Source organism: Gossypium hirsutum, chromosome D12 (assembly GCF_007990345.1).
Source record: "Gossypium hirsutum isolate 1008001.06 chromosome D12, Gossypium_hirsutum_v2.1, whole genome shotgun sequence".
NCBI classification, from domain to species: domain Eukaryota; kingdom Viridiplantae; phylum Streptophyta; class Magnoliopsida; order Malvales; family Malvaceae; genus Gossypium; species Gossypium hirsutum.
In genome coordinates, this window is record NC_053448.1 from 59491950 (window position 1) to 59504042 (window position 12093).

At 37.3% G+C, this 12093-nt stretch overlaps 1 protein-coding gene across 1 annotated transcript; it reads right to left on the bottom strand.

Annotated features, from left to right (window-relative positions):
* Positions 1–8886: 8886 nt before the first annotated feature.
* Positions 8887–11813, bottom strand: LOC121224341 (uncharacterized). Its single transcript, XM_041107485.1, has 8 exons — positions 11634–11813; positions 10701–10841; positions 10500–10608; positions 10327–10409; positions 10077–10140; positions 9869–9986; positions 9472–9626; positions 8887–9296 (listed from the first exon to the last, which is right to left on the bottom strand). Exons 1-8 carry the CDS (start codon positions 11792–11794, stop codon positions 9222–9224), a joined length of 906 nt encoding a protein of 301 aa, XP_040963419.1. The 5' UTR covers positions 11795–11813; the 3' UTR covers positions 8887–9221.
* Positions 11814–12093: the final 280 nt, after the last annotated feature.

The following is a 12093-nucleotide window of genomic DNA, read 5'->3' on the forward strand; positions in this document are numbered from 1 at the left end:
CACTGCCAAATACAGGGAGATAGAATTATCGGCTTCAATGTACTCCACTGTGGTCAGGGAGGTAAAATCTGCCATCTTTGATCTGCTTCGCTGCCAAATACAGGAAGGCAAGATCTGCAATCTTCAATCTATTCCACTGCCAAATACAGGGAGATAGAGTTATCGGCTTCAATGTACTCCACTGTAGTCAGGAAGGTAAAATCTGCCATCTTCGATCTTCAATCTATTCCACTGTCAAATGCAGGGAGATAGAGTTATCGGCTTCAATGTACTCCACTGTAGTCAGGGAGGTAAAATCTGCCATCTTTGATCTGCTTCGCTGCCAAATACAGAAAAGCAAGATCTGATATCTTCAACCAGCTCTGCTACAAACGAGAGAGGCAAGGTTTGTCTTCGATCTGCTTCGCTGTCAGTGCAGGAAGGCAAGATCTGCTATCTTCAACCAGCTCTACTACAAACGAGAGTGGCAAGGTTTGTCTTCGATCTGCTTCGCTGTCAATGCAGGAAGGCAAAATCTGATAACTTCAACCAGCTCTGCTACGACCGAGAGAGGCAAGGTTTATCTTCAATTTTTACTGATCTGTCCTCTAGGGAACATGACCTGTATAATGAACCTAATTATGCCTAATGATTAGGATGGCATGATCAAAATGAATCAAATGCTCCTAACTAGACATGCGTGAATGGTATTTGAATGAATGTAGAATGTCATGAAAATAATTCCTTAATGCTTAGGTTATCATCGCTCAAAAGCTTATTAAGGCTTTATCACTAACGTGTCGCAACGCCTTCTTGACCAGCCGGCATTTCCAAAGAAACACGTAATCTGATTGCCCCCACTGTGAACATCGAAGTTCAACCCACTGGGACATAAAATTTGTGCCATCAATCTCCCACTGTAACCCTAGGGTAGAAAGATATGGCTTTTGTCAATCTTCTCCTATCGCAATTCAAGGGTATAAGATTTAAATCCTTCTGGTCCCTTACATCATTCCCAATGTGTCGTACCAACGACTCATGCGCAAACGAGGGCTCTCCTTCCCGAGGTAACCTCTTCCTATTGCCTGAAGATCATCACTTTCTTGTTTATTCAAGCTTTGTCACCAACATGGCGTCTTGTCAATCAACGCGTTTGACAACAAAAATCCAAAGAGAAAGTCTAAACTTAGACTATTCCTTCCCAAATTTCCAACCTTTAAATTTGGAGTGTTCTAAACAATTGTCCTGCTTCAGGCTCCTATATTATTTAGAAACTTTTCAGAGTAATATGCAAAACTTCCTTCGTGAAAGTTTTATTAGTCCATTAATCATTATTCCAATGCAACATGCTTGCAAAAGATCATAACGATTGATAAAATAGAATTGATTTGAGAGCATAGCTCAAAATGGATAAACTATCAAGGATAGCAAGAATAAAAGGGGAATTAATTGAGAACACGTATCTTGAAAAAGAATGAAGTATTCCAAGAGAAAAAAAGTATGAGGACAAGATGCCCCAGATATCGTAGCTTGAACTTCTCTGTACCAACTCTTTGAAAGACCATTCTGTGTTTGACATGTGTTTAGGAGATCTACAAGACTTTGTCGATGCCCCAAGATGCTACCTACCCTTTCCTGTTGAATCAGGTATAGCAAGATCATTACATGCCCCGATTTGATCAAAATTTGAGATGCTCTGATCGCCTCATGCCCCAATTTGATCCAAAATTTGAGTCGCCCTTTTTTAGGGTTTTCAACTCAAGCCCCTTTTGTCTCAAGGCGCCCTTTGCAGGTTTTCACCTTGGCCTCTCCTTTTTTCACTTATTTTTCTTTTCTTCTTTTTCATTAATTCTCTTTTTTTTAAGTGAAGTATTTGTTCCTTGAATCAAAATTCTCAAGATTAGGCAAGTTCTTGCCATCTATCTTGGTCAATACCTACACTCTCCCAGATAAAGCCTTCCACATACGATCCTTCTGGCTTGGCATCCACTTTCTTCTGAAGTTCCCTTTGTATAGGAAGGATCTTCTTTGATATCGGGTCCCCTTTGTGGAATTCTCTGGAGCAAACCTTGTTTTGGTGAACTCATACCATTTGCTTTTGGTACATTTGACCATGATAGATATTTTGAACATTCCTCTTCAACCAGGATTTGATCCAAAAACTCAAAGAGAAGGAAATCTTGACCTCAATAGGTGAAACCGCGATAAGCCCAAAAAGAGGGCGTTGCCCTAAGAGAGTTTTTTTGGCGATATGGTGTTATTCTTGAACAGACTGCAAATTTCTGATATTGTGCTATTGTTCAAATTTAATGCATTGTCAAATATGATCCTTTTCGACTTTTCAAGCTGACGTGATTTTTTTCAAAAAAATTGCTGTCGACTTTGTGACATTGGCATATGAAGCAGCTTCTTCCCGTGAAGATAAACTGATGACCGCTAGACTCTTTTGACGAGATTGACCTAACAACCTTCATGCCTCACATAGGGGAAGTCATGGACTCCATTGATTTTTCGTAAGGTGGAATCTGTTTTCACCTTGTTCTACCCTCCTCAATAAGTACGGAGATAGGCCACAATCTATGTCATCTTCGAAGTCATGAGATTTCTCTAAACACATGTCTCGCTCAAAAGGAGATTCTGAGTCTGTAGCAGTGTCATTCATGTCGTTGATATTCAGGGACCTGTTGTTGGTGCAAAAGAATATACAAAGAATGTATGAATTTAAGAATAATTATCTGTACAGTATAATTATGAATGAATGAATGATTTTAGAGAAAGAATGAAAGATTAAAAATAATTATTCATAAAGAATGAAAGAATATTAGCTCAAAAATGATCGCAAAGATGCATTTCATTAAAATAACAACGTTCAGACATGAGCCTATTTCACAAAAAATTCATATTGCTTCAGGCTAAAAGCAACAAGTTTGTTCTGAATATTACTCTAAGTAGGCTCTAAATACTACAGAGACTTCTTTTACAGTCTGATTTATTTAGAACACTTCCAAGTTTATGAGGGCAGACATCTAACAAAGTTCCCTCTTCAGTTGTGTCTTCATGCATGTCATTGATGTGAACACTTCCCAATATCTCTTCATACATCGTATTCACCTTATTGTCAATCATGATTGGGTAGCAGATTTTCTGCAGTAGATGAGTCACCCAACTTGACAATACCCATGTTGATGAGTTTTTCAACTAGTTTCTTGAAGGTGATGCAATTCTCTATTGAGTGCCCCGTAATTCCTGCGTGGTAGTCACAGTGTGTGTTCGCATTATACCACTTTGGATATGGAGGTTGTGGGGGTTTTGAGTAGGAAGGGGAAACAACATGCGCATCGAATAAATTTTGATACAACTCTTCATACGACATTGGAATTGGTGTGAACTGAAGGTTCTCAGTACCTGGTTTCACTCCAAGTTCTTGTCTCAATGAGCCTTGTTGGTTAGCGACCATTTTTCTTGGCTGATTCACCGTAATTGGTTTTGAATAACCCTTGCTATATGTACTCGTGTTGTTCACCTCATTGTCTTTGTGCTTTGGGGTTGATCTCTTGATGCCTTCTTCCGCACCTATCTTCCCACTTCTTATTGCATTTTCAATCATTTCACCCGACATCACTACATCTGAGAAGCTCATGGTAGCACTTCCTAACATGTGGTTAATGAACGGTGCTTTCAGAGTGTTGATGAAAAGCATCGTGGTTTCTTTCTCTAAAAGAGGCGGCTGGACCTGTGTCGCGACCTCTCTCCATCTTTGGGCATATTGCCTAAAGCTCTCACTTTGCTTCTTTTCCATGTTCTGCAATGCGATTCTATCGGGTGTCATATCTGTCACATGACTGTATTGCTTCATAAAAGCCTGTGCTAAGTCCTTCCATGAATGGATGTTGACGTGGCTTAACTGGTTGTACCACTTAGCTGCAGACCCGATCAGACTGTCCTGGAAGTAGTGGATCAACAGTTGATCATTATTGATGTATCCCGTCATTCTTCGACAGAACATAGTTATATGAGCTTCAGGACAACTAGTCCCGTTGTACTTTTCAAACTCCGGCATTTTGAATTTGGGAGGGAGTACTAGATCAGGTACCAAACTCAAGTCCTTGGCGTCGACTCCACAATGGTAGTCGGTGTTCTCCATGGCTCTAAATTTCTCATCTAGCCATCTATATCGGTCCTCAAGTTGTTTTGACAAGTCCGTTTTCGCTTTCTCCACCTCTGCCATGTTATCGAGATCAGGAAACACGGGGTTGGTAGGATTATCACCGGGATTAGAACCCGAGCCTATTGGAAAGTTCATCGATGCTGGGGCACCGACCTGGTATTCGGATCTAATGGTAACAGGTGCCCTCTGCGGGTACACCTCTGGTTGCGCTTGGATGTTAGTTGGGGTGAAACCTGGAGGATAGGCAGGGTCATCGTGATCATCCCCAGCATCAACTAAAGGGCCTTTTCCTTTGTCATTCCTTCCAGTCAATAACTGCTTTACTTGGTTCATCACAGTGTTCTGGGATTCTAACATGTCTTGCTGGATTTTTTCCAGTCGTTCGTGCATCTGATCTTGCATCTCTCGTTGCAACTGTTCCAATCTTTCCAACCTTTGATCCATTGCTTTCGTTTGGCGACGAGTACCGTAGTGATATTTGATTATATTTTTGGTGGTTTCCAGGGTAACTGAAATAATTTTACCTAGTTAGGGTCACTTCGTGAAAGTCTAATGCATATGATGCAATGTAATGCAAATGCATGAAATGAATGCCAAAAGAAACGTTGATTCTTGGTTCAATTCTATTAGAACAACTAGAATAGAAAACAAATCCATTTACATAAAGCAGATATATATACGGCTTTGCCGTCATAGGCGGGGACATTCGATCCTCTTCTTCATTCGAGCTTTAAGATAAATCTCCCGAACTCTTCAAAAGGGACATCCCTTCTATCTCTTTTTTCTTCATCTGGGCCGCGACTCGTTACTCACTCATCCTTGTGATGCTCATTGGCTCCTCTTTAAAAAGTTTAGCGGTTCTCGAATAATCTTTGTCATCTTGAGTCTTCAGGCAACGAGGCAAAGTCGTATAGTCCTCTACTGAACTATCATCCTTCTTTTGTTATATCTTCTCGGACCGTATTAGGACAACCGTATCGTCATCCACTTTATCAAGAAACCCATTTTCTTATGACAAGCTCTCTATTTAGCAATTGAACGTGAATCAACACCTCTTTTTATGATGAAAATGCAATGCAATCATGACAAAAAGAAAACATGTTAGTACAAAGCAAAAGCAAGCAAGAATAAATAGAACACCTATTTGGGTGAATACTAGGGGTTCGAAGTGGTTCTACCTAGGGTGAGCTCCTAAGGTTCACTACATGAGGTTTGGTTCTAAAGTAAGGGTACCTGAACCAGCAGATTCCTCGATCCTCACCCATTGTAGGCTCATGCGGACCGAGTTCGGTTCAGGGGGATACATTTCTCTATGGCCATGCGGAGATGAAAATCTCACGAAGACATAAGTACGAATGTATCCCGGAAGCGATTCACTATCCCATGCGGAGGTGAAAACCTCACGAAGGCGTAGTTTCTCACTCCCACTTAAAAGGGTATGACCAGCGGTCATGCAATGCAATGTGCCGAGGTATAAAATAAAATACAGAGCACGATAAAAAATATAATTCAAAACAAAAGAGATGCAATGAGAGGATCGTAAATTTAAATCGAATTTTCCACTTTCAACAAAAAGACAAGAAATAATCAACACGTGGCTTGACTCTCTTATTGTCCCCAGTGGAGTCGCCAAGCTGTTGACACCATTTTTGGATGAAAACGGGGTCGACTTGGATTTAAAAAAAGAATGAAAACGGGAGTCGCCACCAATCCTTTTTTGACGAGGTGTGATCGGGTCACCTCAAAAAGTGGTTGTTTTTAATAAATGATTTAATTTTATTAAAACAACAATTTTGGTCTACGAAATTCAGAAAAATGAGTTCGGGAGCCGGTTACGCACGAGGAAGGATTAGCACCCTCGATACGCCCAAAATTGGTACCTAGTTGATTAATTAGTGTTTTAGTGTCGAAAATTGAAAATTTGAAGAGTTTTAAAAAATGCGATCCTTAAAAGAAAATCTGATATCGTGAATTGAAACATAAGATTCTCTTGTTCCGAAAGAATATCACATCCAGCACGTTAGGACACGATACTCTAAACCATCGAAACCAAGATCACCTTATAGTTTAATGAAACCATAATTTGAAGCTTTAAGAGGATATTTGGCTATTTAGTCAAACGAGAAATCGAAACCCAGCACGTTAGGGCACGTTTTCTCGAGTTTCCGAACGCGAAATATTGCCTTATTTAGAGAAATTTTCCTTTTGGTGTTTAGTGTCAATGCTTGACAAAACAATAACGAATACGACAAGGTGAGCAAAGTAAAGTGAGTAACAACAATGCAATAGGCAAAATGAAATGACGAGGCGATTACATAAACAAAGCATACAAATAAATAAATAGAACTAACATTTAAAAAAGGCACAAGTGTACACGAATAAATAAACAAACACCAAATAACAATGATGACAATAAATACACTTATGTAAAAATGTATATGCATATATAATTTTAAGCCATAAAATAAGAAATGCATATAAATTATAGAATATGAAAACATAGATAAATATATACATATATGTGTAAAAAATAATATTATAAAAAAAGGGGTACGTATACATGTATAAAAAAAATAAATGTATTAACAATGAATATAATAAGGGTAAGAAAACAAGTATATACACAATATATATGTAACGTGGTACTAAGGACATATATATATATACAATACAGTATTTAAAATAATATTTACGTAATACAAAATATAATATTAAAAGGTATATGTACATACGTAATATATAAATACATATATAATATAATGTTAAAATATTTACATAATACTAAAATATTTAGGTAATATATGCGTATATTGAAAACTAGTAATAATATTACCGAGGTATATACAAATATATCAAGTATATATACGTATTATAAATATATAAATATATAACAAAGCATAAACTAGTAAAAATAATAAGAATAATAATAATGATAACATTGGAATATAAAAGAAACAAACATAACATTAATAAAATATTAAAATAAAGTGAAATAAAAATATTAAATATGAGAATATATATAGGTATACACGTACATAATAAAAATATATACTAATACATAATAATAATAATGGTATATAAAAATAACAAGGATATTTAATAAAGATATAAAAATCAACAAAAAAAGGACTAAAATTGAATTAAAAACAAAGTTGTGGGGCCAATTTGAAATGAAAACAAAGAAAAGGGACTTAATTGTACGCGCGTGAAACGTTGGGGGACCGAAACAACAATTATTCCTTTCCTTTAAAACGCAGCACATTGGCGGGGACTAAATCGAAAAGCGCGAGAAATTATAGGGCCAAATTGAAAACCATAAAAAACTTAATTGTGAAGCATCAGAAAAGCGGAAGGACTGCGCGCATAAATATCCCATTCAAATGAAAACACGCGGATCCTCTAGCGGGTCTGGTCGGATGGGTCGGGCATGGCCAAAATGACGTCGTTTTGGGGCTTAAGTGTAGCCCCCAAAACGACGTCGTTTTGGAGGGCTATATAAGGCCTAAACTAACCAAAAAAAATCATTTGGGGAGAGGGAAAGAAAAAAAAAAGAGAGAGGGAAGAGAGAAGGGAGAGAGAAGGGAGGGGAATCCGGCCAGGGGCCGGTCACCGGACGGCCACCGGAGGCTCGCCGGTGTCGGCGCCGGCCACCGCACGCGGTGGCCGGAAAAGGTAAAAAAATATTTTTTTTTATTTTTTTTTTGTTATTTGTTCTTGGTCTTAGAATATATAGATTTTAGGTTTATATTAACTTTAAAAATGTATAGATATGTATATAGAAATCGAAAAAAAAGTAACCTTTTCCGTTTGCCTTTCCTTTTTTCCGAATGCTTGCTATCTCAGTACTGAGATCTATGTATTTTTTTTAAAACTCTAACTTCTGTTTTTTTGTATTCAAATGCCGAAAAAAAAAACAAAAAAAAGAAGAAGAACCCCCCAAAGAAAAAAAAAAACCCCGTTTCCGTTTTTCATTTCGGGTTTTATAACCCATTTTACATCCTTTTTCTATTATTCTATCCTGTTTTTTGTCTTGATCTTGCAGGGTATGGAGGTGCTGGTAGTGGAGGAGCAGGTGGCCGACATGGTGGCATGGAGAGCTGGGCGTGGCAGACGAGGAGGCCACGCGAGGCATGCGGCGGCCAGCTAGGGTTTGCTGCTGAATTTTGCTGAAAAATGTTTTAGATTTTGGGCCATTTGGGCTTTAGGATTTTGATTTGTTTGGGTTTGAATTTTGGGTCAGAGTTTGGGTTTGTAAATGGGCTGTTACTTTTGGGTTTATTATTTTTATTTTGTTTTTGTTTTGCACTGGGCCCGGGCAAAATGGGCTCATACAGTTCATTTTTGAAAAACAGCCCATTGATGACCTAAACATAAATTTAAACAAACATAAGGGACTATTTTTGTAGTTTACCCTTTAAAAATTGTATTTGTTTCAATGACCCAACACGAGATTGCTTCTTAGTCAACCTTATGCTTTACTGTGCATTAATGGTGGTCAGCTAAGTGCATACATATATATTTAATTGGATATTCCAGTTATATGGGATCTTTTGTTCTGTCTTGTGAGTGCATTAAGAGCTTTAGTCACAAGAAAAGAATTTTGGAGGGTTTCTCTTCTTTCTGGGGGGAAAGAAAAAAGCAGTCAATAAAGCTTTAAAATCCACTGCTCGAAACAGGTTCGAACATCCAATAGCTTTCTTAGCATCCAAACACAAGTCAGTTTTATTGCAAGAAAAACAGGAACCAAAGTTCTCATTTCTAACTGAATTAATTCCAGCTCTAAGAGATTCATACAAGAAGGTGCTGATTTATTGGAAATGCCAATCATATGTACATCAACAAAAGAACTGTTAGTGAGATCCTGGTGCCTGTTCCATATACTAGTTCTAACCTATGTCACCCGAACTTGGGACAAGTATCAAATACAGGTAATTTTCAATTTGTTTCGAATGTTTGGAGAATCATTAACCGAACACATGTTTGAATCGGACATAGATACCTCAAGAAAAATAAGGAACCTGGGTAGCATAAGCTCTAACCGAGTTACTGTTAACGGAAGAACCCCTAACACATGTTAGGAACCATTTGGGACTTCAACATCAGAACCCAACTTGCAGTCTGTCCGCAAAGCCGATAACCATGTGTCCACCTAGGAAAAGAGAGAAAACAATAAAAGTCAAATTTGATTTTGAAAAAAACACACACTTAAGAAATCGGAGCAAGAGAATTCTACGAGTTTAGAATGGCAGAACTAAATACAAAAAAACTTGTCTAAAACATTGTATTTTGATATCTGCATATTGAGTACACAAGGTATACGATACCTGTACTTCAGAAACATGTGAACACTCGTAACGCAGTCCTTGACGAGTTAATATATAAAAGGAATATTGTGTCCCTTCATCTTCTCTTATAAAGTTTGGCAGAGGACCAACTTCAACAACATCGGACAGAAGTGTGGAATCTTGAGGGCTCAAATCTGCAAAGTATAAATTAAGAAGTTTATCAGCAAGTAATGTTTATGATCCACCAGCCCATGCTGTGTTTACATTCGACCAGCCTATTGATTAAAGAACAGAACAAATAAAAAACTGCTTGATCATCTCGAATTTGAAGTTTCAACTCCCGTACTCCAGAGAGAACTTTTATCTCATTTTCCATATTGCAATTTGTTATGGTAAAAAAGAAAAAAATAAGGAGAATACATCAAAGGCTAATTACCTGTGGAGCATAAATAGAAGAATATACATTGGCCATGAAGAACAACGAATCTAGGAAGCCAATCATCAACATCAATATCATCAATAGGAGCAGGTTCTCCGGGTAACGCTGTCCACCTCTGGGAATGAAAAATACATAGAAAAATCATTACCTGGAACAGTAGCAATGCGTGAACAAAATATGAAGTAGCAAGAAGAGCAATTCATACACTTCGTATGTACAAATAGCCAGAAAGACGTGCTGACCGCAAAATTTCATCGATATGTTCCAACCTGCATAAACAGAAACATCAATGAAAAGAAATGTAGAAATGCTGAATCCAAATCTCAATATTACATCAATGGTTCAGAGACCAATAATGGCTCAAACTGTTAAATATCATCCATCCACTACATTAAATTATGACGGACACACGTATATAGTCATGGTTCAAAAATCAAGATTCAATTGTTCCTTACTGAGCTTTCAAGTGAGCTTCTCTCTCTTCTATATCGGCAAGTTCCGATCTTAGTGATTCCAACTCTGCAGCAGTCAACTGAACCTGTCAATGAAAATAAAAGTTCTGGTGATAAGAGAGGTCTGAACATCGATAAAACCAAACGACAAAATTCAAAGAGGATAGTATATGAACCTTTTCCTGACCATCAGCACCACCCCATGGCAACCCACGTAAACTGAACAGATTCAACATGAATGCAGCCCTTCTCAATTTTCGCCGAGACCATAAACTGCTACGGGACCTATCCTAAAGCAAGAACCAACAGATATTGAGATAAGATGAACTAGAAATCCTTAATGTATTATTCTCTTTTTCACCTTCAGAAAGTAATACCTCGAAGAATTTCCGGTACTTGGTTGTGAATCAGGTGAACTTCTGTTTTGCAGAGAATCCTCACTGGCAGGAGTTGAGACTTGAAAATGATCTGGAATCACCTTGATCTTCCCAAAACCGTCATCCATAAAGTTATATTCACTATAGTAGGATGTACGAACTTATTACCAATAAACCAAAAATTGCAATCATACTCGTATAGTGCAACCAAGCTTAAGGTGAGATTAACAAGCTTCCAAGTCCAGAGTTGTTAATAAGTGCTCTAGTCACTGACTTATTCGGAAGGCTTTACAACCCGAGATAATATTCCAGAGAAGTTGGTGTATGAAGACTGAAATCTAAGTGATAAGCAAATTAATTTCCAAAAGGGGATTCGAGTTCTTTTGGAAGAATAAGCAAGCGTATGACCTTAAAAACATAAAAACATATAAGATTTCAGGTCCATCATAATCCTACTTGTCAACTAGCTAAATCTCTAGTAAACTACAAGGTGTCCACACATGAAAATTGACAACATTTAGGGAATATATCAGCCAAGAAAAGACAGAAAAATCACAATATAATCATCAGACAGACTTCATATAATTAAAATTCCTTAAAGCTCTATCATTTTCCTAAGTCCTAACCACAAATTACTTAGCCAACATAATATGCAACAGGGACAAGGTTTCCATGAACAAGAAGAAAAAAAAATCAAACCATTGAATTTCCATTAATTCTTTATATAATACCAAAAGTGGTTCAATTAAACCATAACTAACAGCTTAAACAACTAGAAAAATATTTCCCATAAAAAAGAAGTGAAAACCCAGGATCAACAGCTAAACCAACAACTAAAAAAAGCTACCCAGAAGAAGAAACTCAAAAAAAAAAAATCCCATCAATCAAAATCATATGAAAATAAGGTAACAACCAAGGTTCTGCAGAGCTTACAGAAAAGTTGATCTCTTGAAATTGTATAAGCAGCAAGAGTAGAAAAACAAAGGACAAGCTCGACAATGATTTGATTTAAAAAGAAAGAAAGACCTTTCCTTTTCTGTATTTACCAGTGGAAAGAGGATTTTGTGTTCTGTTTCGACACCTCTTCTAACCATTACCGGTCTGACGAGTTGTTTCTTGCAGTTTCGATCTTATTGATACATGAAAAGACTATTATACCCCCTACTTGTTTCTTTATTTTCCTTTTTGCTCATAAAAAATAAATAAAGAGCAAAACAAAATTTATTGTTTTGTAAGGTAGGGTTAGATTAGGATAATGCGGCTGTCATGTCCCAATTATTTCTGTCGATTATCCATCCGTTGTCTTGTGGTGGATTACACATTTGCCATTAATTTACTCAATTATGTCTTTTTTTTTTGTTAGTTCTTGACATTGTTATCGGTGTAGTAATTT